The sequence below is a fragment of the Myxocyprinus asiaticus genome, chromosome 28 (genome assembly GCF_019703515.2).
Source record: "Myxocyprinus asiaticus isolate MX2 ecotype Aquarium Trade chromosome 28, UBuf_Myxa_2, whole genome shotgun sequence".
Lineage (NCBI taxonomy): Eukaryota > Metazoa > Chordata > Actinopteri > Cypriniformes > Catostomidae > Myxocyprinus > Myxocyprinus asiaticus.
Genome location: NC_059371.1, coordinates 12,309,462 through 12,334,078, shown reverse-complemented (window position 1 = coordinate 12,334,078; position 24,617 = coordinate 12,309,462). Strand labels below are relative to the sequence as shown.

Below are 24,617 nucleotides of genomic sequence, written 5' to 3'. Positions count from 1 at the left end.
CAACCACTGTGCACTACATCTTATCCAATTTTTGTGAGAGCAGCACTAATTCTAAGCTCAAATTTTGTGCCAGCACAAAGCGCAAGTAGGCGTGGTTGGGAGAGTTTGCGCTATCTGTGGGTGTATGCATGCAAACTATGGGTGTACTGTATGATAATGAAGTGGTGCAAAGTGCAATTTTTTTTATTTTCCTGAGAAATGGGCCACTGCACTAAGACATTTCAGCAGCATGTCTGTTTTCAGCTTAAAGTCTAAACTCAGTTCCTGCATTTGTAGTTTGGAGATTACAAGCAGGTGGTTATAAAGTCCAAACTCAATAATGTGGAACATCAAATAATGTGCCTGTTGTAGCCCTTTTATGAAACAAAAATGTATGAGATTTTTGTTAAACTTTATTGCAGTCATGGTTTATTTTTTGCAATTATTATTATTTTGTTTAGGCTATATTTACAATTGTACTTATGATCTAAGTTATATTGGTATTTTTCCACCTGCTTTTTTAGAGTGATTTTTAGTCTGCAAAAGGGGTCGTTGGAAGAAGTTGGAGAGGGTAAAATATTTGGATTTGGTATGATTTTTTTGACCACTTCTTAATTTTGATTATATTTCCATTAAAGTGTCATTTTAAACTAAATGTAGCCATGATTTGTATGTCAGTAGATGAAAATGATTAATAATACTTATAAATTATCTTAAATTTAACAGAGCAAACATCCAAATCCTGACAAGAATTACATTTTCCATGCGTATAAAAGGAGTGTGTCACTGTCATTGAAATATGTGACATTTAACAAGGAACAGTTAATGCACAAAAGAACATAAGTCCATATTTCTATTCTTCTAATTCATTGCATACTGTCCGTTTACACTACCAACTTCTTATGAATGTGCTGTCTTGGTTTTATATCGCTGGTGTTTGACAGGGAATGAACTATATAAAAGGATGCAGACACTGCAATAACCAGAGCAAAACCTCAGAATTAAATTGCACTTGACCCAGCCCATTAACGCTTTATGCACACAATTTCGCCAAACCCACTTGTGCCTAGACTTAGTGCATGCTTGCACAAAAATACCAAAACTTCATGGCAATGCCCACTGACTTTGCGAATATGACTTAAAGCATAGCGCTGCGCTTAGCGCTCTTAAAAAAGGGCCCAACATGTTGTTTGCAAGATTCAAAAATTAGCTTTTAGATTTTCATTGTTCTTACACCAGCAAATTAAGCAAATTATTAAAATAGTATCTGGAAAATATTTATTTTGTATTAGGTTGACAGTGTATCTGTTTTCTACCTGCCTTCTGACCGCAGTTTAAAAAATCAAGGCTCTCAAACTTACTAGGATTTGCAAATCATGTTAAATGCCATTAGTGAACTGAGTTGGAGTCAAGACTATACCCTCCATGACCCAGTCCAATACCAGACCCCCTAATACCAAGACTTAAACCCAAGACCTGTTGGTCCAAGAACCAGGCAGTTCTATTTTATTTAACGAAAATAGAAAAAAAAAAACCTTCATTTTAAACACACAATAATCAAGCTTTTACCATATTTAAAAAAGCAGTATAAATTATAAAGAATTGTTTTATTAAAAATCGAATTAAACATGGTAAACTTTGGCCCCAAGAACTGGAATAGAACATCTTTCATACAAGTTTCCCACATCTGAGGTTCACTAAAGATACTGTAATAGGAGCTGCCGATACATATTACATTTAAAAAGACTGTGCCCAGTGGTGTGGCAGGATTGGTGTGACAGTGAACGCATACCTGAAAAAGGTGTGGTGTTCAATGCAGACTTTCCACAAGCGCTTAGAGGCACGGTGGTTGGGTAGCTTGAAGCCAATAGTGCTCTCAAACTGCTCATACTGGGGTGCAGGGGAGTGTGGTCGTGTGATGGGGAGGAATTGAGGGGTGTGAAGGGAAAGCAGAGTGGTAGCGTGTTACTTGACAAGATACTGGACAAGGTGTAAAATCTGCATGCAGCTTAAAATATCAAACAACAGGACACAATTCTGTGTGCCTTTAAATTTAGCCAAGTAGCATGTAAACATGATTTTTAAAGAATGCTGCATGGCTTGAGAGAAACTGAATAAGAATGAGTGTAAATATTAATATGTAAATGCCCAAAACCCACAGAAGCATGCCCGTTGTGTTGATAAGATGCTGAACAATGAGGTATTTTGAATAAAGGCATTGAAATATTGTTACGCATTCATATCTGGCCCTGACACATAATAGGCAAGAGTCAAGGAAGCTGCCAGGCTTTTGTGCTACTACAGAGAATTCCATTGTGAGAGGAAAATCAGAGAAAGCAACCCCCGTAAATGCAGACTGCAGAATCCATAACACTTAGTAAAGACCTCTGCTATTTTCTATTTTCCCTTCTCTTTCTTCCCTCTCTCTGGCTTGAACTTTTCCCAATGCCATCGCTATTCAGTTTTAGCTTATCTCTTTCTCTCTCCTTTTCTCTCTATTTCTCTCTGCCCACTAGGCACAGGAGGACTGGGTATTTTGAAAGCTTGGTTAGTGATTCCAAATACTCTGAATACGTTCCATTCTTTTCTAATAAAATCACAACATGCAGATTATCCGCCTAATTTCTCGGCCACAGCATTAGTCTCAGTGTGACAGCCTTATCTAGCAAGTGCTTGAACGTGCACTAACAAGCAACATCTAACAAGAAAAACCTGGAAAATCTCAAAAGACCTTTTTCTCTACCTCTCCAGGGCGGATCTTGATGTAGAAGTTGCTTCTCTTGTAGGATATTTTAAGGATCTTAGGCCAGGCAAAACGGTTGATACGCAGCCGATCTCTATAGATCAAAAGGCCACTGGCACACACCCCCAGCATGATGTCAATGCCTTCAGAGTCCTTTAAAACAAAAATACATGCAAATACAGACAAATACAGATACTAATTTAAGTTTAGAGAATTTCTATTTTGTCCTTATTGACATATAAATTACAAAACGCTTTTGCTGCATGGAGAAAAAAAGCAGTTTAAACATTCTGTCTATGATATCCTTTTGTGTTCAATGGAAGAAGGAAAGTCAAGAAAGATTGGGATTGGAATGACATGAGAACATAAGTTTCATTTTTTGGGTGAACAGTAATTAAGTTTCAGACTCTCAATGACATACTAAACATTCAGGGGCAGATTTACTAAACACTTGCGCCACTTTTGCTTGTGGTATTTCAGTGCAAAAACCTGCATCTTATTCACTAACCAACCACAATCTATTTTAGCAGGCACAATCACCACTGAAATTGCACTGCGTCTTAAAATGAAGTATTTGCGATTATTTAAATTAAGTCATTGTCATTCCTTTCGATGCAAGCATGCCTCCTTTCTATGTAAATTAGGCTCATTGTAGGTTGTGCTTCATTCACAAAAAATTGCCTGCCGCAATTCAGATCACGCTATTACAGTCAAATGAAAGTAGTTTGTGAACATTTTCAACTGATCATATCAGCAGTAATAAATCAGGTAATCATCAAATGATGGAGAAGAGCATTGTAACCTGGCATATATCCTGTGCAGTGTCAAGCACTTTCTGCTTGTTTAAGAGATGATTTTGGTGTTTGGATCACAGTGATGCTGTACAGTCCCGGCAGGGTGTGTCAAATACGGTGGTCTGTGGCATTCTCTGCTAAGATCAGAATTGCACATGCAAATTGCACTCAGCAGCTATTTTGTAGGCGCGTTTGCGCCATTGCCTGATATGCATAATTTCATTAGTGAACTGGCAAAGTAGGTATAGCTGCAGGCCAGAGATCTCCAAATGGGGCCGGAATCTCCAAATAGGGCGTGGTTTCTTCAGAAGGGGGTTGTGCCAACTCCAAAAGGGGGCCACACCTTCACAGACATTTAGGGTTAGGGAAAGGGTTAGGTAAGGGGCTCCCTATATCTTTGCTGACGATTTGGAGCTCCCGCCCCTTTTTGGACCTCTGTATGCAGCTATACCCTTCTCGAATTGGGCACTAAACCAGCGCAGAGACCACGTGCTCCAAAAAAAAAAACTGCGCTTTTACACTCCGCAATTCATTCTTCATGAATCTGCCCCTCAGTTTATTCTGTACCATATACTGTAAACATGGACACTTGAATAATGTCTTTACCACTGTTTACCACAGGAACAGACTCGCACCTTTGCATGGTGGAGATCAACACCATACATGGAGAGCTTCTTGGCATTCTCCAGGAAGTTGATCTCAGCTTCTGCAGGACTCATGCCCCTGAGTACAGTTCATCATTATTAGATTACAACGATAAAGAAAAATGTAAATATTATGCCAATGTAACAGTTTCATATTTATAATAGATGTTGCTGTACAGTATATTTCAGCTGTTTGAGTGCTTTTGACCCGTATCTGTTGGCTAATTACTACTCCCTATGCAGGAGAACTCCACTCACCTGTAGGTGCGGTGAAGCTCCACCACCCTCTCCTCCAGCTCACGGGTCTGATTGGGGGCAAAGCGGAACTCACTGATGTAATCTGGCCCGTGTTCCTCTGGGTCATAGTCTCCAAGCTCAGCCTGAACAGCGTAGGAGCCCAGCAGAGCGTGAGTGACGAACGAGCAGGGTAAACGACCTGACAATATGTCCTCCCTCAGCTGCAGACACAGGTAATACCTGTACACATATACACACACACACACCAAAGCTGATCAATGACAACCAAATTTTGTGTGGGATCACAAATCTTTAATCTATTTATACCACCTTGTGCTAACTTGCCATTATTTATCATATCTGTTGTACATTAAAAAAATCAGAATAGATGATCTTTCAGAAGAGATTGATAGCCTTACGACCAGTCTTGATGGAATTTGTTTTCACACAACATCACCATGTTAAGGAACAGGGACAATCCACCTGCATTCCCCAAGGGCATAATAGTTAGAGGTCAAGGAACTCCATTTGGGGGTTAAAACCTGCAAATTTTAGTTTACCATCCCAGATCTAGAACCACTTAAGATAATGTCCAACAAAGGACAGTAAAGATTTTTCCAGTGATTTTCAGGTGTGAGCTTCTTTAACATAATCACCGGCCAAAAGGAGAGAGAGACAAAGCGCACATTAGCGTCTGTCAGCGGGAGGTTATTAATCACTTGACCATCGGGACTCCCTGCTGAGTTAATGGCTTCAAAAACTGAAAAAACACGTCCAGCTTGCTTGAAAAAAATCATTCTGTTGCCAAGGCGGTGTCTTATGTTCTCGTCAAATGACCAATGAGCTTCTTCTTTTACTGAAGACCTAACAAGATGTCAAGCTGATCTAAATGTTTTCATTGCACTCAACTGCATATTATCACAAACACTGATTGTAATCCAAAGTGATTCTGTCACCAAGCATTTTTTTAAATGACATCAGAAAGCGGAGACACAACAGTCTGTTTTTATTGAAAGTAATTTATTTCTGAAAGCTGCATATGGACATACACACTCTACGGTACACAATCACGCACTTTCACGAGGTAAAGTCACTCCATGAATTGCACAACTGGCTTGTTTGGAGTGTTTGTTTCGAAACATTGTGCATTTTCTCCCTTGGTTCGGTTCGTATAGGCATATATGAGCATGGCAATGACGCTCGGATCCGCACCAAAACAATCAGTCCAAAACCTCCTGGATGGAGAAGGTCAGCTTGTCACTGTAATTCATCATCAAAATATCGCGGATATAGCCTTTTAGCAGCTATATTAAATATATATCGATCTTCATGATCGCTTCTCTCTTTTGGATAGTGTCAGAACAGACACAGGTATACGTGGCTTCACTCTGTGTGTGTATGTGTGTGCGGGCGCGGGAGGGAGAGAGAAAGAGCTCTGTGACCATGAGAGCAGGTAATTTTCAATGTAGAAATAATGCAAAAGCAACTAATGACAGATACAAATAAACAACGGAAATGTTACAGTTTTGTAAACCAAAACATGAAGAAAATGCTACATTGTAACTATTTTAGCCCCTGTTTTGGAACAAATCAAGGAAGCTACAGGTCTAAAAATGTCCTAATTCACTCTATTACAATTGTTTATGCTCACACAGTCTTCGTGTTGTTATTTCAGCAAGCTCCACATGACGGAATCAGAGAGAGAGAGTTGTGGTGAGTTGGTATGTTTGTCACCCCTACACCATTCTTAATCTGCAAGTGTGTCATACTGACTGAAGAGAACGAGAACTCAGCAAAACAATCGCCAAAATCTGCCAAAATCGAGTTGTTTGGAGTCTGCTAGTGTGATGCCAGCTTAACAACACTGTAATATGCCTAAAGTGGCTGTGCATTTAGCACGTTATCATGCAGCACTAGACATTGTACTACAATAAGTGATTGAAGTGTATTGATCCTAGAAAATCAAGCCTAATATGAATGCATGTAAACTGCCTTTATGTTACACTGCAAAAATCATTTTCTTAATCAGTATTTTTGTCTTGTTTTCCAGTAAAAATATATTTACAAACAAGATATATTTACTTGAGAACTGAAATGACATTAGATAATAAGTCTTGTTTTTGTTTTTCTCCCCTTTTCTCCCCAATTTTGCACGCCCAATTCCCAATGCGCTCTAAGTCCTCGTGGTGGCGTAGTGACTCAATCCGGGTGGTGGAGGACGAATCTCAGTTGCCTCCGCGTCCGAGACCATCAATCCGCGCATCTTATCACGTGGCTTGTTGAGCACGTTACCGCAGAGACATAGCGCGTGTGGAGGCATCCACGCACAACTCACCACACGCCCCCACCGAGAGCGAACCACATTATAGTGACCACGAGGAGGTTATCCCCTGTGACTCTACCCTCCCTAGCAACCGGGCCAATTTGGTTGCTTAGGAGACCTGGCTGGAGTCACTCAGCATGCCATGGATTCAAACTTACGACTCCAGGGGTGTAGTTAGTGTCTATACTTGCTGAGCTACCCAGGCCCCAATAAGTCTTGTTTTTTTGAGAAATCTAACCAAATGTAGTGAATTCTATGAAAGAAAGAAAAAATTGCCAATAGTGTTAGAACAATAAACTTGATTAACTTTGAAATTAAGTTTATTTTTCTTACCCCATTGGTTAATAGTGTTTTCTTTTTTTAAGCATAAACCTCTTTAACATTAGTTAAACTTCTCAAAGATTAGTTTAGTAATGATTTTAACCATTTAAAGAAGTACATATGGACACAGTAGGGGTCATACTTAACTGTCCCACTTTACCCATCTTCACCCTATGCTGTATTATAAAATTTGGACATTTACAATCTACCTTAATTAAACATGAAAATGCCATTAGATAGAGGTAACACAAGACTGCCCTGCCACTTTAGCTTTGGCAGCCAAAAAATACTAGAACTTAAATTAAAACAAACTAAACTGAAACTAGAAAACGCTGAGAAAATGAAAACTAAACTGAAACTATCAGTGTGAAAACTCCCAAAAACTAAACTAAATTTAAACAAATTTAATATAAAATAGAAATAAAAACTAAATAAAAAATCCAAAACTATTATAACACAGGTGTAAACAAGAAAATTACCGTGTGATGTCTTCAATCAGCTGAGAGGGATCAGGAGGATAGAACTTGACAGCAAAGGAGAAATGCCAAGGACCCACTTAAAACAAACAAGACACAAATTCACATTCAGTGCATTCATGCCACCAAGGTTACAAAGCCAGAGTATCTTATTTTCTTACACTTACCTCGCATTTGTTTCTTGATCTCTTTTGAAGGATCCAGCCAATTCTGAAAAAGGGAACAAAAAATTCCTCTTTCACAGGGCACATTGATAAGCAAATGGCGCAGTGGCGTCTCTGGTGCCAACCGCAAGAGCAGTCACCTCATACATATTCTGTAAAATGGTCAGTTCATTAATATTCCAGAGCCACAGGAACAATAAAAGAGTAGATAAATGTAATCTCCGGCACACTGCACTCCAGTAAGGTCACCCAAAGCCTGGTGACACTGGAAAACGCTTAATGCCAGCTCACCTCAGTCCAGATGAGATGAATAGAATTGCCTCATTCACATCTCACAGAACCATGACTCGTATATTACTTGTACCACCGATAAATAAGCTGCATTCACTCAACCATATTTACTAACGGTTCTGACTCTCAAATTGTCCGGTTCCTTCAAAACTTTACAGAGGTCAAGTCAAACCAGCTCTTATTGTCATTCAATCATGTGCGTACATGGAGGAACGAAATTGTGTTTCTCTTTTAGGTCCTGGTGCTAATTTTACATATAATTATATGAACTATATGACAGAAAATATATGACACAGCCCTGTTGAAAAGACCATGCATTGCTGGACGGGCCTCACAGTGTTTACTGTTTTCGAGGAAATCAACCTACGAATGGCTTACTTACAGGTGCATCTCAATAGATTAGAATGTCGTGGAAAAGTTCATTTATTTCAGTAATTCAACTCAAATTGTGAAACTCGTGTATTAAATAAATTCAATGCACACAGACTTAAGTAGTTTAAGTCTTTGGTTCTTTTAATTGTGATGATTTTGGCTCACATTTAACAAAAACCCACCAATTCACTATCTCAAAAAATTAGAATATGGTGACATGCCAATCAGCTAATCAACTCAAAACACCTGCAAAGGTTTCCTGAGCCTTCAAAATGGTCTCTCAGTTTGGTTCACTAGGCTACACAATCATGGGGAAGACTGCTGATCTGACAGTTGTCCAGAAGACAATCATTGACACCCTTCACAAGGAGGGTAAGCCACAAACATTCATTGCCAAAGAAGCTGGCTGTTCACAGAGTGCTGTATCCAAGCATGTTAACAGAAAGTTGAGTGGAAGGAAAAAGTGTGAAGAAAAAGATGCACAACCAACCGAGAGAACCGCAGCCTTATGAGGATTGTCAAGCAAAATTGATTCAAGAATTTGGGTGAACTTCACAAGGAATGGACTGAGGCTGGGGTCAAGGCATCAAGAGCCACCACACACAGACATGTCAAGGAATTTGGCTACAGTTGTCGTATTCCTCTTGTCAAGCCACTCCTGAACCACAGACAACGTCAGAGGCGTCTTACCTGGGCTAAGGAGAAGAACTGGACTGTTGCCCAGTGGTCCAAAGTCCTCTTTTCAGATGAGAGCAAGTTTTGTATTTCATTTGGAAACCAAGGTCCTAGAGTCTGGAGGAAGGGTGGAGAAGCTCATAGCCCAAGTTGCTTGAAGTCCAGTGTTAAGTTTCCACAGTCTGTGATGATTTGGGGTGCAATGTAATCTGCTGGTGTTGGTCCATTGTGTTTTTTGAAAACCAAAGTCACTGCACCTGTTTACCAAGAAATTTTGGAGCACTTCATGCTTCCTTCTGCTGACCAGCTTTTTAAAGATGCTGATTTCATTTTCCAGCAGGATTTGGCACCTGCCCACACTGCCAAAAGCACCAAAAGTTGGTTAAATGACCATGGTGTTGGTGTGCTTGACTGGCCAGCAAACTCACCAGACCTGAACCCCATAGAGAATCTATGGGGTATTGTCAAGAGGAAAATAAGAAACAAGAGACAAAAAAATGCAGATGAGCTGAAGGCCACTGTCAAAGAAACCTGGGCTTCCATACCACTTCAGCAGTGCCACAAACTGATCACCTCCATGCCACGCCGAATTGAGGCAGTAATTAAAGCAAAAGGAGCCCCTACCAAGTATTGAGTACATATACAATAAATGAACATACTTTCCAGACGGCCAACAATTCACTAAAAAATTTTTTATTGGTCTTCTGATGTATTCTAATTTTTTGAGATAGTGAATTGGTGGGTTTTTGTTAAATGTGAGCCAAAATCATCACAATTTAAAGAACCAAAGACTTAAACTACTTCAGTCTGTATGCATTGAATTTATTTAATACACGAGTTTCACAATTTGAGTTGAATTACTGAAATAAATGAACTTTTCCACGACATTCTAATTTATTGAGATGCACCTGTATAGTTGTCTCTGCATATCAAACAGGGAAAGAAGAAAGTACTTTAACACTGAAAAAGTTACACACTTCATCTTTAAAGGCTGCTGGTTACTTGTATCTGCCCATCGAACCTGCAAATGACTTCATACTCTAACATAAATTTTCTCCATTTGAAAAAATGTTCCTTTTCTGTTCATAGATCCATTACTGCCTTGCACAAGTGTGTCTTACAAACCTTGTGCTCTCTGCAGGTCTCGTGCCCTGTGCTTGATACATGTGGTTTTCAGAAGAAAATCATTCACATTTCAAACTGCAGTCAATCAGGTTTGCTGGGCCGGGTGGGAACCGTGCTGATATTGGCAGCATGCACAAGGGTCTCCGCTGGGCAAAATAGCTAAGTGGAACTAGAGCCGAAGAGCCATCATGAGCCATGATGGTGAAGGCAGGGTCCTTGCGGCTAAATCAGATCTGGGAGTCCCTCCGAGCCAGAGATCACTTCCATCAATCAAATGCTGCCTCTAACAACTGAGTCCTAGGCACAGGGACTCTCAAAGCAGCTTAATAACCACATTGTCTCAATCCATTTATGTGCACGACAGAGATAGTAATGCATTTTATATAGAGAGGTTGTTGCAGTGGGTATACATGGTAAACAAAAGATGCTCTTGTTAAGACAAGATCATGCAAATTGCATGCAATATACCCTGTTGCCTGGTTACAAATGAAAGGAAACATATGAGGTTTGCTTAGGACATTTGCATGTGATTACACTTTAACCATGACAATCAATAAATTATTCTACTCTCACTGACCACTTTATTAGGTACACCTGTACACCCATTTATTCATGCAATTATCTAATCAGCCAATCGTGTGGCAGCAATGCAATGCATAAAATCTGCAGATACGGGTAAGGAGCTTCAGTTAATGTTCACATCAACCCTAAAAAGATGTGATCTCAGTGATTTCAACCGTGGCATGATTGTTGGTGCCAGACGTGCTGGTTTGAGTATTTCTGTAACTGCTGATCTCCTGGGATTTTCATGCACAACAGTCTCTAGAATTTACTCAGAATGGTGCCAAAAATAAAAAAACATCCAGTGAGCGGCAGTTCTGTGGACGAAAATGCCTTGTTGATGAGAGAGGTCAACGGAGAATGGACAGACTGGTTTGAGCTGACAGAAAGGCAGTAACTCGGATAACCCTTCTGTACAATTGCAGTGAGCAGAATAGCATCTCAGGATTCACAACACAATGAACCTTGAGGAAGACCACGTTGGGCACTTTATTGGGACCATAGTGTTCCTAATAAAGTGGTCGGTGAGTGTATAGCAAGTGAATTATACAGTGGAGAGGTGTTTTTGCCCACAGAACTGCCGCTCACTGGATGTTTTTTGTTCCATTCTCTTTACACTCAAGAATGTTGTGTGTGTGAAAATCCCAGAAGATGAGCAGTTACAGAAATACTCAAACCAGCCCGTCTGGCACCAACAATCATGCCACGGTCGAAATCACTGAGATCACATTTTTCCCCATTCTGATGGTTGATGTGAACATTAACTGAAGCTCCTGACCAATATCTGCATGATTTTATACATTACACTGCTGCCACATTATGGGCTTATTAGATAATCACATGCATAAGTAGGTGTACAGGTGTTCCTAATAAAGTGGCCTGTGAGTGTCTATGAGAAATAGTACAATGGGAGAATGTAAGAGGTGAACTCTGACCTTTTGGCTCTCTGTGTCACTGAAGGATAGGCCAAAGTAGTCCTTCTCCAAGAGGTTAAGATGTTCACACACCATATCCAGTAACACTTGCCCTTTACAGAGCTTCTGTCTCACAAACACACATAAAGGAAGAGAGAAAGAGAAAACAAAAAAGAAAAAGGGATTGATTTAGTGTGTATTTATTTATTGTCATTGTAGAAGATGTCACTTTCTTATATAAATCACATGTAATAATTCTTACTGTTGTAACTGGATCTTTAAAACATTGTAAAGTACAATGCATAAGTATTTTACAATCTGCAAAATAAATGATAAATAACACTCTGATATAGTTTGCATTTGTGTCTCAATAAGGGTTTAGTTACTCTTTTTGTCATCCTAATACATGTCCCCTTCCGAGTTTAATCATATGCCAAAGTCCTAACTTATAACTTAAGAATATGCATGAATATGAATAAGAATATGTTTGCATATGTGTGTCTATTATCTGAGTCCCCTAGAAAATAAGTGAAGGCTAAGCATCTGTGCTGCCTTCTGACCACACCCAGCAATTCTGCACAAAAGCGTGGCATATGCAACACACTGGAGACACCAGCTCTGGCTTTGCCTTTCGAGAGAAACACTGAGCATTCAACGCCCAGGGAGCCCGTTTCCCGCGGCGACAGGGATACAGCGCAGCTGTTTCCATGGCAACAGAAGTAGTGAGGTTATATGTGTGTGTCAGTTTATTTGTGTGTGTCGTCTCCCTGGCCTCTCATGACAGAAGCATTTTTTTTTAAAGAGAGAGAGAGAGTGGGTGTTCTACCATAAAAAAATCTCTTAAGTTAGCCAGGGAGCCTGTCATTTACACAAGCACATTATTTTTATGGTATTTGTTATGTAAAGGCAGTATCATATTTTTTACCCCAAACATTGTGCTTCACTGAGGGGCTCAATTATGATAGATCCCTGAGTGCTGATTTCTGCTCAGGGTTTTGAGTCACAGAAGTATGTTGCCATTGGGGTGGTGTTTCACAGTTTGCTTCCATCAGCAAAAGGTTTGTGCTGAGAAGCAATGAAGATTTATTGTGTTCACATCTAGGGCTTTCAAACTAAGTGGATTGTTATTATTGATTATGTGATAGCTATTGAATTAATGAAAATTATTACTAAACAAGCTTTGTTTAATAATTAAGATATTGTGCATTGCAATGAAAATAAAGCCTAATAGAGTGGACGCCATCTATTATGTTGATAAATTAAAAAAATGTCTTAATTTACTTCAAACTTAGTTCTTTATTATCATAACTGTTTATCTGAATGATTAAAATAACTTTTAGCAATGTTAACTTAAAGGGATAGTTCACCCAAAAATGACAATTCTCTAATCATCATTTACTCACCCTCATGCCATCCCAGATGTGTATGAATTTCTTTCTTCTGCAGAACACAAATGAAGATTTTTAGAAGAATTTCTCTACTCTTTTGGTCCATACAATGCAAGTGAATGGGTGGCAAAAATGTTATGCTCCAAAAAGCACATAAAAGCAGCATAAAAGTAATCCATATGACTCCAGTGTTTTAATCCATATTTTCAGAAGCAATATGATAGGTGTGGGTGAGAAACAGATCAATATTTAAGTCCTTTTTTGCTTGAAATTCTTCTCCCTGCCCAGTAGGGGGTGATATGCATGAAAAATGTGAATCACCAAAAATACAAGAAGAATGTGAAAGTGATCTGTTTCTACACCACACATATCATATAACTTCTGAAGATTTTGATTTAACCACTGGAGTGTTATGGATTACTTCTATGCTGATTTATGTGATTTTTGGAGCTTCAAAATTTTGGCACCCATTCACTTGCATTGTATGAACCTACAGAGCTGGGAAATTCTTCTAAATACCTGAATTTGAGTTCAGCAGATGAAAGAAAGTCATACACATTTGGGATGGCATGAGGGTGAGTAAATGATAAGAGAATTTTCATTTTTGGGTGAACTACTCCTTTAATTGAAAAACACTAGAAAGTAACATGACAGTGCTTTGATTTAATATCTTAATATTTGCATTAATATTTACTTTTGTGTGCTCAAATGCATTCATTTTTATTTTAATTATAATAAATAGAATCAAATTATATATACAGCTGAAGTCAGAAGTTTACATCCACCTTAGCCAAATACATTTAAACAGTTTTTCACAAGTTCTGAAATTTAATCGTGAAAACATTGCCTGTCTTAGGTCAGTTAAGATCACTATTTTAAGAATGTGAAATGTCAGGATAATAGTAGAGAGAATGATTTATTTCAGCTTTTATTTGTTTTAACACATTCCTAGTGGGTAAGAAGTTTATATAAACTTTGTATTTGGTAGCATTGCCTTTAAATTGTTTAAATTGTGTAGAACATTTTGGGTAGCCTTCCACAAGCTTCTCACAATAAGTTGCTAGAATTTTGGCCCATGTTGTTTATACTTGCGTACTATTGTTTGTACAGACAAACGTGGTACCTTGAGGCATTTGGAAATTGCTCCCAAGGATGAACCAGACTTGTGGAGGTCCACAATATTTTTTTCTGAGGTCTTGGCTGATTTCTTTTGATTTCCCCATTATGTCAAGCAAAGAGGCACTGAGTTTGAAGGCAGGCCTTAAAATACATCCACAGGTACACCTCCAATTGACTCCAATTAGCCTATCAGAAACTAATTGTCTAAAGGCTTGACATCATTTTCTGGAATTTTCCAAGCTGCTTAAAGGCACAGTTAACTTAGTGTATGTAAACTTCTGACCCACTGGAATTGTGATATAGTCAATTAAAAGTGAAACAATCTGTCTGTAAACAATTGTTGGAAAAATTGCTTGTGTCATGCACAAAGTAGATGTCCTAAACGACTTGCCAAAACTATAGTTTGCGAATATTAAATCTGTGGAGTGGTTAAAAAAAATGTTTTAATGACTTCAACCTAAGTGTATGTAAACTTCTGACTTCAACTGTATATACAGGGTACAACGGGGCTAAAGGCTCCACGGAGCAAAAGGCTCCATTGATTTTATTTTCTCCCAAAACACTAAAATGCAACAAAAACTACCACAGCACTTTCCTAAACACCTGTTTGTCACTATGAACTCCAAAATTTTCCTGTTCCATGAGATCATTGCGTGTAATGTCTAAAGGTTGATTCTGAGGCAATTTTATCTAATATTTAATATTTTAAAATTGTTGTAAATGTATTTAGCTAATGAATATCCTGGAAATTATCACATTTATTTTCATTTGTAATTTTCAGTTTTGTCCAAGGTGATTATATAAAAAAAATTCAATAACTGTCCAATAAGTGAAAGGATAGTATTTGGGGTAAAAAGCCCCCCTGCTGCAGGGGCTAAAGTCCCCTATTAAAAACAATGTTTTTCTTAAGTGGGGCGAATAGATTTGTTATGAAAAATTGTCAAAGTAGGTTCACATTGACTGATCCAAGCACAATGGAGATGCATTTATTTATAGAATACTTGAAATGTAATAAAATGTCAAATGTGTTTGAAATGAACAATAAATGATGCACCTTTTTCTGAAGTAGTTATTCTGAATAAGCATTATCTTAATTTGTTACTAAAAAAAAAAACAACATATTGCTGTCTCAAAAGTATTTGCATAAGTTGACAAATTGTGCCCTATAACTATTGCCCTGGTATCTACACTATATTAATATAAACCCCCTGGGGTCCTTTTACCCCAAGTGAGAGAGCCTTTTACCCCAGGTGTGGAGTAAAAGGCTCCCTCGCCACCTTTAAAAATAAAAAATGTAATTGTATTCAAAACAACCTTCTGTTGTTCTTTCTTTTCACATTTGAAAGAGATAGTTCACCCATATTGACCCTCATGTCATTTGAAATGATTCTATTTCTTCCATGGAACACAGAAGGAGTTTAGAAGAATATTCAGGCATAACAGATATTGTTCAGCCTCAATAATAATAACAATAATAATAATAATGAACATAAAAGTGCACTATATTCCAAGTCTTCTGAAGACTATAATAGCTTTGTGTTATTCACAGATTTTTCCTGCATTATTTAAGCAAGTAACGTTGTTGGTGTTTTCCTCAGATAAGGTTATTTTATAACTTCAGAAGACTTGGAATATATATGACAGGAGTGGTATGGGCTATATGTATTTATGATACTTTTATGGAGCTGTTTTGTCCTTTTTGGATCTCATGAATCACAAGCATGTTAATTTTAGGGAAAAGATCAGCTTGGACATTCTGCAAAATATCTCCTTTTATAGTCCACGAAAGAAAGAAAACCATGGTTTTGAACAACACAACGACAGAAAATGATATAATTTTTTATATTGGGATGAACTATCACTTTAAGCCAAGGGCTAAGATGACACATGCACACACAAGCCTAGTAGAGCATAACCCTCTTTTGAAAGGCTGTAGTATTATTTACTCCACGGACTACTAACATGTCACCATTATAGATTTCCCATCCCCCCTCCTTCAGTGAAGCGTAGAAGACTGGAAGTATTGGCAGCCTTTGACCTTTAGATTGGACAGTCTGTCACTCTCAGTAGGTGTTGCATCATCAGTAATGGCAAACGGATGGAACATACTAGCAGAGGGCTCCGAATAACACCCCAGAGAAGAACCGTATTTTGAAACAACACTGGAAGAACCCCAGGGCACACAGGCAGACATGGCACTGATCTCAGAGCAGTATGTGGCACTCCCTGAAGAGCTACTAGTGTGGGAGGGTTTTTCACCCATCAATGAACGTCCCACCCCCCACCAGACCGCAGTAGCATTCATATCTCATGTGCTGTAATTCCCAGGAGCACTGCGGTGAGGAGGATGGAACTGCAGTGCTGGCCTGTGAAATTCCGGCATTGAAATGTTCATGAATGACAAGAATATCATTGTGAGTTTTTATTATATTGATATAGCTAATTTTGAGCTATTCTAATGTGTATACATATTCTAATTCTGTATAGGATCAGATTTAATATTTTGGTTTTAATTTAGCCTTTAGTGGCACCTTGAAGTCTCCATGACATCAACATTGGTGTTTTGAGCTTTTAGTCTATGCCTATTTGCATTGAAAACCCCTATATGCTAATATACTCTTAAATGTTCTAAAAAATAAAATTTTAGCAGATGTATGCTTTTAAAATTTACAGTCTAGGAAAATGGATTACAAATATTGATGACTCATCTTGCACTATACAGATTTTTGTCCAATCAAATGCTCTCTAGAATGAGAATATCCCTCCCCTTAATACCATCTGCAAATGACTAACAAGTAGCAAATCATGAATCATGTTTATGACGTAAATGAGGCCCTTCGATATGTCCCACCCAACTTCCTGTTTTAATAGGAAAAACGTCAACACAGAAAAGAAAAAAAAAACTGTGCTAGTCAATAATAATTACATTTTGTGATGGCTGGATATTAGGGGTGGGTGATACGTCAAATAATTATTTTATATTCAGTATTATTTTGTTGGTGATATAAAATGAACCAAACATTGTAAATATTTCAATGATTTTAATGCACTTTTATTTGCCTATAACAGTGGTTCCCAAACTTTTTACAGTGGCGTACCACTCCAAACATTCAACATCCTTTCACGTACCCTCTCTCTAACGCATAGATAACATTCACACAAGGTATTTCGAAAATATGTATATTTAACACAATTATCTTTGTAAAACAACTCCCTTATATTAAACATGCTATATTTGTACATGTTATATTAATCATATACATATTGAATAAATGGCTTACTGACAGAGATGGGTATGCTAGATATGATATAACTGCATAGCTTGAAAACTACCCCCTCATCGCGTTGTGGTACGCAAGAATAGCATTTGGGGGGGCCTGGGTAGCTCAGTGAGTATTGATGCTGACTACCAACCCTGGAGTCGTGAGTTCAAATCCAGGGTGTGCTGAGTGACTCCAGCCAGGTCTCCTAAGCAACCAAATTGGCCCGGTTGCTAGGGAGGGTAGAGTCACATGGGGTAAGCTCCTCGTGGTCGCGATTAGTGATTCTCGCTCTCAATGGGGCGCATGGTAAGTTGTGCTTGGATCGTGGAGATTAGCATGAGCCTCCACATGTTGGGAGTCTCCGAGGTGTTGGGAGACAACGAGCCACGTGATAAGATGCGCGGATTGACCGTCTCAGAAGCGGAGGCAACTGAGACTTGTCCTCTGCCACCCAGATTGAGGTGAGTAACCGCACCACCATGAGGACCTACTAGGCAGTGGGAATTGGGCATTCCAAATTAGGAGAAAAGGGGATAAAAAAAAAATTAAAAAAAAGAACAGCATTCGGTTCTGTGCCTGGAATTGCACATCATTGCAGGTACAGCATTGCCGGCTGACATCGAGCATTGCGGGTAAGTATCTGTGCAATTGAGCGGTCAGCTCAAGGTGCTTTTTTATGTCACATTTGACACTGTTAGCAAGGTTGAGCTCATCTACTGAAAAAACATCATGCAACAATGTAAAAACAGGTCTCTACCGTGTGAGCAAATGTGAGTGAAAATTACTGTGTGTGAATGTGGAAAATGATTTGGCCACACCAGATGTCTAACTCCTGTCATCAAAGCTTATTAACTTATACCATCAGAATCAAAACTCTATGCAACTAACCTTAAATACAAATTATGTTTTAAACTGTGAAAAAAAAAAATAGACAAACTAAAATCGTGGACGACTGACATGTGCAAGTCTGGTAAAACAGTGAAGTATCAATTGTACTTGCTAACACGAAGCTACGTCACCTAGCAGTGTGCTGGGCTGGCGAAAAAAGATACTTGTGTGACGCACGATGCATGAGTAGATGTGTTTGGTTTTTTAACTGCAAAAGATAGGGCTATTTCATTAAATATTTTTCTGATCTTTATGACGCAATCATTTTGGTGTTTCTACACTAGAGGGCACACAAAATTATTTTTGTCAGTGAGAAATACATGAACTAGGTCTGAATTTTATTTTAGACTGGTGGAATTAAAAGAACCGTAAATCTTAGAATTTTATTCACATACCCCCATTGTCAACTCACGTACCCCCAGGGGTACGCGTACCCCAGTTTGGGAAACACTGGCCTATAAAGTTTCCATAAAGACTGTTGTGTCACAACCTGTGACTGCCAAGACTGATGTTTTAATAGCATCTCTGATTTTAACCGTAGTAGCAAAAAAGCAGTTACAATTGGGAAGTTTGATTCATTTCCAGAAGTCAACTCTTTCCAACTGTCCATTTCAAAGAAAGGCTGAGATGTAAATAAATAAATATTCAGTCTTCATATGGTGCACACTAAAGTGTGTGAAGCCGGCCGTTCATTCACTGATACATCATCATTATCATCATGCGCGCTCTGTGTGTGTAATGGATGACAAACAGCAGTGTGCTCATTTACTGTAAAGCGCGCAGCACTTGCAGACTATGTATTTATATAATTAAGCCTTTAGCAGTTTGATAGCACAGCCTGAATTGTGAAGGCGTCATCATACAACAAAACATACAAACTAAAATCTTTCATTTGGCTTGCTGACAAAATAAAAGCTCAATTAAACCAGAAGTGTGAAATTGAAGAAATTTCAAAGGAAATATATGGCTAAAGTATAGAAAAATGTTATATACAATGTAATATTAATTAATAATATATCATTAGTTATCAGGCATGTGCAGAGGAGGTGGCTCGAGGGGCTCGAGCTCCTGCCCTTTTGCTGAAGCGCCCCTCAAATGCCACCCAAAATAAAAGCTTGCACACCCAAATGAAATGACTTTTTTTTTTACGCTTAATAATTTAGGGGTTTAAAAATGTGTCCATATTATGCTGAAAATTCAATGCATTGAATATGGAATTGAATAATCAATTATAATAACTATAATAATACTCAATGTGTTACAGAGACCGTCTCGTATTACACGCACACTCTCACAACAGACGCGGGGCGCGTGACTGAGGAAACAAACAAGCGCTTTAAATTAAGAACATTTATTTCGGATTTCTGATGCATTGTTCATAATTGTGCTCATCTATATAAGCAAAATAAGTTAATTGTTATTCTTTTCTTCCCAGATTGCATATTGTGGAATATTTGTAGAAGACACTTGGAAAGGTAGGCGATACTGTAGGCTACTGCGCTTTTACTTGCAATCATTATTTGTCCTTAAGGTGTTACACACCATTACGTTTTCACTTTTGTGAGCCTGCTTGGTTTAAAGAGTAGACTTATCTGCCTGTATAGAAGAGAGTTTATTTATACTTCAATTATTGGTTCAGTAAATGTTCCCGTGATGATATGCAAATCTATTACACATAATCAGCAGTCTACTTACCACCTACCATTTGTTTGTGTTAGTTTCCATAAAGTCAGACATGATATTATATTTGATTTATTTATTTAACGTAACAACAGTAGGCCTATTATTTTTACTATTTTTATTATGAACCAAACCTCCCTGTAGTCCAGAAACACAAAGAATGTTTGGAAAAGATTTTTAATCTTCTTGCAGTCGTGTATTCTTCGGTTCAACACAATGTGTTTTTTTTCGATTATCATTTTTTATTAATTAAAAAAATACACAAAAACACATACACATCAAATCAACAATTTAACTTTTAACCCCCACTAATATCCCTCCCCAATCAACAACCCCACCCTGACCCCCAACGAACACCCCTGTGGTCACCTATAATAATATTATAAATAAACATACATAATTAAACTAAACTTCTCTCTCCCCATCCACTCCCCGAGAGTCCCCCAAAAATGCTAAATAATTACCCCATTTCTTAACAAACAAATCCCCAAACCCCAGCCTTCTACTTGCCACCTCCTCGAAAGCTGCACCCTCCCCATCTCCATACACCACTCTGGAAATGATGGCACTCTGTCCGACTTCCATCCCCTTAAAATAATTTGCCTGCCAATCATGTTACTGGTCAGAACCCAATTTTTTATATGTTTATCTCCCAAATTTATGACCGCCCCATCACCCAAAATACAGAGTCTGGGGCAAAGTAAAAATTTGAGTGCCCAAAACGTAACATTAAAATTCAACCAAAATTCTTGAATCTTAACACACCCTCAAAAAACATGACCAATCCTATACAATCTAGAAGGGGTCCAGTAGAATCTATATAAAATCTTAAATTGCATAAGGCGAACCCTTGCATCTCTAGATGAAGACTTGACGTTTTTAAGAATCCTAGCCCACACTCTCACCTCCAATACCAAGTTTAAATCTTTCTCCCATAATCTCTTGAGGGAAGTTGAAGCTCCGTCCCCCAGACTTTGAATTAGCAGCGAGTAATACACTGATGCCTCATGATGACCTTTTCCAAAAGCAGTAATCACCTCTCCCAGAGTATCTGCCGCTTTAGGGGGGTGTGTGCTGCTCCCAAAAACAATACAGAGCAAGGTGGCACAGCTGTAAATACCTATAGAACTGAGATCTGGGAATCCAAAAATGCTAAACCAAATTTTCAAAAGATCTCAACACTCCACTCTCATACAGGTCACCGAGTGTAGCAACCCCCCTCACAATCCACTCTGACCAACAGAAAGGGGACTTATTAATACATAATTTAGTGTTTAGCCATATGCTTGAGGCAACATTTAAATAAATGTCCGAATCAAACACTCTGGACACTTTTGTCCATACTGAGTGCAAATGCGAGATAACGGGGTGTAACTTAACTTCTCTGGTTAGTTTGATAGAAAGGCTTTGCAATGGCAAAATAGGGGCAAGAAATTCCTGTTCAATACAAAACCAGGGAGGGGCTCTCTCAGGTGGAAGCGACTAGTGAGCCAAATGTCTGAGACCGAATACATAATAATAAAACAAAATCTTGGGTAGGCCTAGCCCACCTTTGTCAATCGGTCTATGTAACTTATTAAAATGTAATCTAGGACGCTTACCATTCCAAATGAAGGACTTCGCTATGCTATTAAATTGCTTGAAGTAAGAGAGGGGGACATCTACAGGTAGAGACTGTAACAGGTAGATACATTTTGAAAAACAATTCAATAACAATTTAATAACATTAACCTACCCAATCATAGATACATTTAATGAAGCCCACCTGCCTCAACGCTCGAAAACCTTTTTATTAAGGGGTCAAAATTAACAAACTAAATCAGACAAATTTGCTGGGAATAAAATGCCCAAATATTTAATGCCCTGTTTGGGCCACTGGAAGGCACCCAGCTGAAAAGCCATCACTGGGCAGTACGCTAGAGCCAAAGCTTCTAATTTAGACCAATTGACTCTGTATCCCGAGAACTTAGAAAAGGAATGAATAATTATATGGAGGCAAGGTATAGATCTAATGGGGTCGGAGACGAATAATAAAATATCATCTGCGTAAAGCAAAAGCTTATGTGCCACACCTCCCGGCACCACCCCTGGAAAATCATCTTCCCTTCTTACTAATGCTGCTAATGGTTCCAGGGCAAGACAGAACAATAATGGGGAAAGAGGGCAACCCTGCCGGGTGCCCCTATCCAGAGTAAAATAATCTGAAATTAATCCTCTACCGAGTGTCTATAACGTAACTTAATCCATCCAATAAAAGTATTCCCAAACCCGTATATTTCCAAAATCTCAAAAAGATAATCCCATTCTACCATATCAAATGCCTTTTCAGCATCAAGTGAGATGGCAGCGACCAGAGCCTGATCATTCACCATTGACCACATGATATTGATGAAATGCCTATTGTTATCAGAAGAGCTGCGGCCCCAAATAAACTCCACCTGATCTATATGTATAAGAGATGCCATAACTTTACTTAATCAGCTAGCCAGAATTTTTGACAATATTTTTATGTCTAGCTGGATCAAGGAAATTGGATGGTAACTCTTACACTCGCTTGGATCTTTGTCCTTTTTAAGAATCAGACTGACTTTGATTTGTGTCATGTTTGGTGGAAGCTTTCCATTCTTTAATGTTTCCGTATAAACTTCTAACAAATGTGGAGCCAGTTCTGTACCATAAGATCTAAAAAATTCAGCGGCAAAGCCATCTGGCCCCGGAAGGCCTCAATTACCTCGTCGAGCTCCTCCAAGGTTATCTCAGAATCAAGAGAATTTTTTGGCTCATTCGTTTTAGTTTAGGGAGATCTAATGGTTCCACAAAGTTTCTAATATCTTCATCGGTAGATGAAGATGTGGAACTATAAAGATCAAGATAGAATTCTTTCAAAACATTATTAATATCAATGGCTGAGGTAAATATTTTACCACCAGCAGATTTCACTGAGGGAATGCTAAAAAAGACTCTCTCTGCTTTATATATCTAGCCAAAAGATTCCCTGCTTTGTCCCCCGACTCAAAGTATGACTGTCTTGCCCTGAATAGCCAAAACTCCACCTTCTGCAACAAAATAGTATTATATCTGTATTTCAGTCGGGTCAATTCTCTGAGGCCATCAGACGACATTTGGCGCTTCAGCTCTGCCTCTGCACTTTTAATATTCCCTTCCAACTCCACAAGTTCTCGTGCTTTGGATTTTTTGATGAATGAGGCATATTGTATGATCCGACCCCTAAGAACCACTTTAAGTGCCTCCCAAGCCATGCCCACAGAGGATACCGAGGACCAGTTGGTCTCCATATAAACACTGATTTCAGCCTTTAACATTTGTTGGAATTCAGGATTTTGAAAAAGGGATACGTTAAAGTGCCAACTACTGTATATGATTTCTTTTTCTCCATATGTGGCAACACCTCTAAACACACCAGGGCATGATCTGAGACTAAAATGTTTCCAATTGAGCAATCAGATGAAATGAGGGTCTTAGATATAAAAAATAAAATAAAAAATCTATTCTAGAATAAATCTTATAGACTGATGAAAAAAATTTATAGTCCCTACAGATGGGTCTCCAAATATCTGTAAGACCAAAGTTTTTACACATCCTATGAAGCATCTATGTTGCTCTAGGGGGTTTACACACTTTTGCTTCACTATGATCAAGGACTGAGTCCATCAATAAATTAATGTCTCCTCCCAATATTATATCATGAGGGGTGCCCATGGCTTGCAACATCCCTTCAAGATCTATAAAATAGCCCTGATCATCAGCATTAGGTGTGCAAAAATTAGCATACAACTTTTGCCCCTGAATTTCTGCTAAAACAATAATGACTCTTCCTAATTTATCTTTAATCTGTTTGAGACATTTGAATTGTAGATGCTTACTTATCAGTGTAATAACCCCCGTGTTCTTACTTGAGCCAGTACTAAAGAAAACATACCCATCCCATATCTTCCCAAATTTTTCAGCTTCCTGCAGGCAAAGATGCATTTCTTGAAGAAATACTATATCATATTTCTTTCGTTTAAGAAAAGAAATAACCTTCCTTCTTTTTATGGGGTGCCCCAACCCATTCACATTCCATGTGGAAAGAGACAATCCACTCATATTAACATTTGACATTTTGACATATTATAAAAATTAGATTGAGTGTCAAAAATAAAATTATAAAGACCACATTCCACATTGGTGCCACAATCAACCCTCAAACTTTCCCCAGAAAAAAAAAAAAAGAAAAACATGCGCATTAACCCCGCACACGACAGCACCAATGGGCATCCATCCCTCTAAACTCAAACAGTCCATGTACACCTACAAGAGTCCCGTGACAACTTTGCCATCGGATTGCTCCAGTCCGGTGCTTCTGTACAAAAATTTGTAAGACAGAATTACACAACAGAAGTGTGGCGAGCAGGGCAGGGCCGAGCGGTGTCTGGGCAGAGCGAGGCCGGGAAGATAAGTGGTGAATGAGCTCTACCTGTGTGCCACACCGGTCACATGTTCCAGTGAGGGGCGGCGGGAGTATTTGAGGACAGGAGACAGTGGCAGACGAGAGAGAGAGATGTGTGAAGCTTGGTGCCGAAACCCGGGAAGGAGGAGGGATGCGCTGTTGTGGAGTCCTCTCCACTGCCGTCCGCCCAAAGGAGGTGCATGCTACCGG

The 24,617-nt window shown here is 38.7% G+C and overlaps 1 protein-coding gene across 2 annotated transcripts in view; it reads right to left on the bottom strand.

Moving 5' to 3' along the window:
• The window catches only part of LOC127418727 (band 4.1-like protein 1), a 49,594-nt gene that overhangs the window by 16,382 nt on the left and 8,595 nt on the right, over nucleotides 1-24,617 (bottom strand). For both annotated transcript variants that reach the window (XM_051659461.1, XM_051659460.1), the window contains exons 4-10: nucleotides 11,641-11,745; nucleotides 7,685-7,727; nucleotides 7,521-7,596; nucleotides 4,419-4,637; nucleotides 4,152-4,239; nucleotides 2,723-2,875; nucleotides 1,772-1,869 (exon numbers count right to left, since the gene is read on the bottom strand). In XM_051659461.1, coding sequence (XP_051515421.1) covers nucleotides 1,772-1,869; nucleotides 2,723-2,875; nucleotides 4,152-4,239; nucleotides 4,419-4,637; nucleotides 7,521-7,596; nucleotides 7,685-7,727; nucleotides 11,641-11,745 — 782 coding nt within the window. The remainder of the gene's footprint in view (nucleotides 1-1,771; nucleotides 1,870-2,722; nucleotides 2,876-4,151; nucleotides 4,240-4,418; nucleotides 4,638-7,520; nucleotides 7,597-7,684; nucleotides 7,728-11,640; nucleotides 11,746-24,617) is intronic.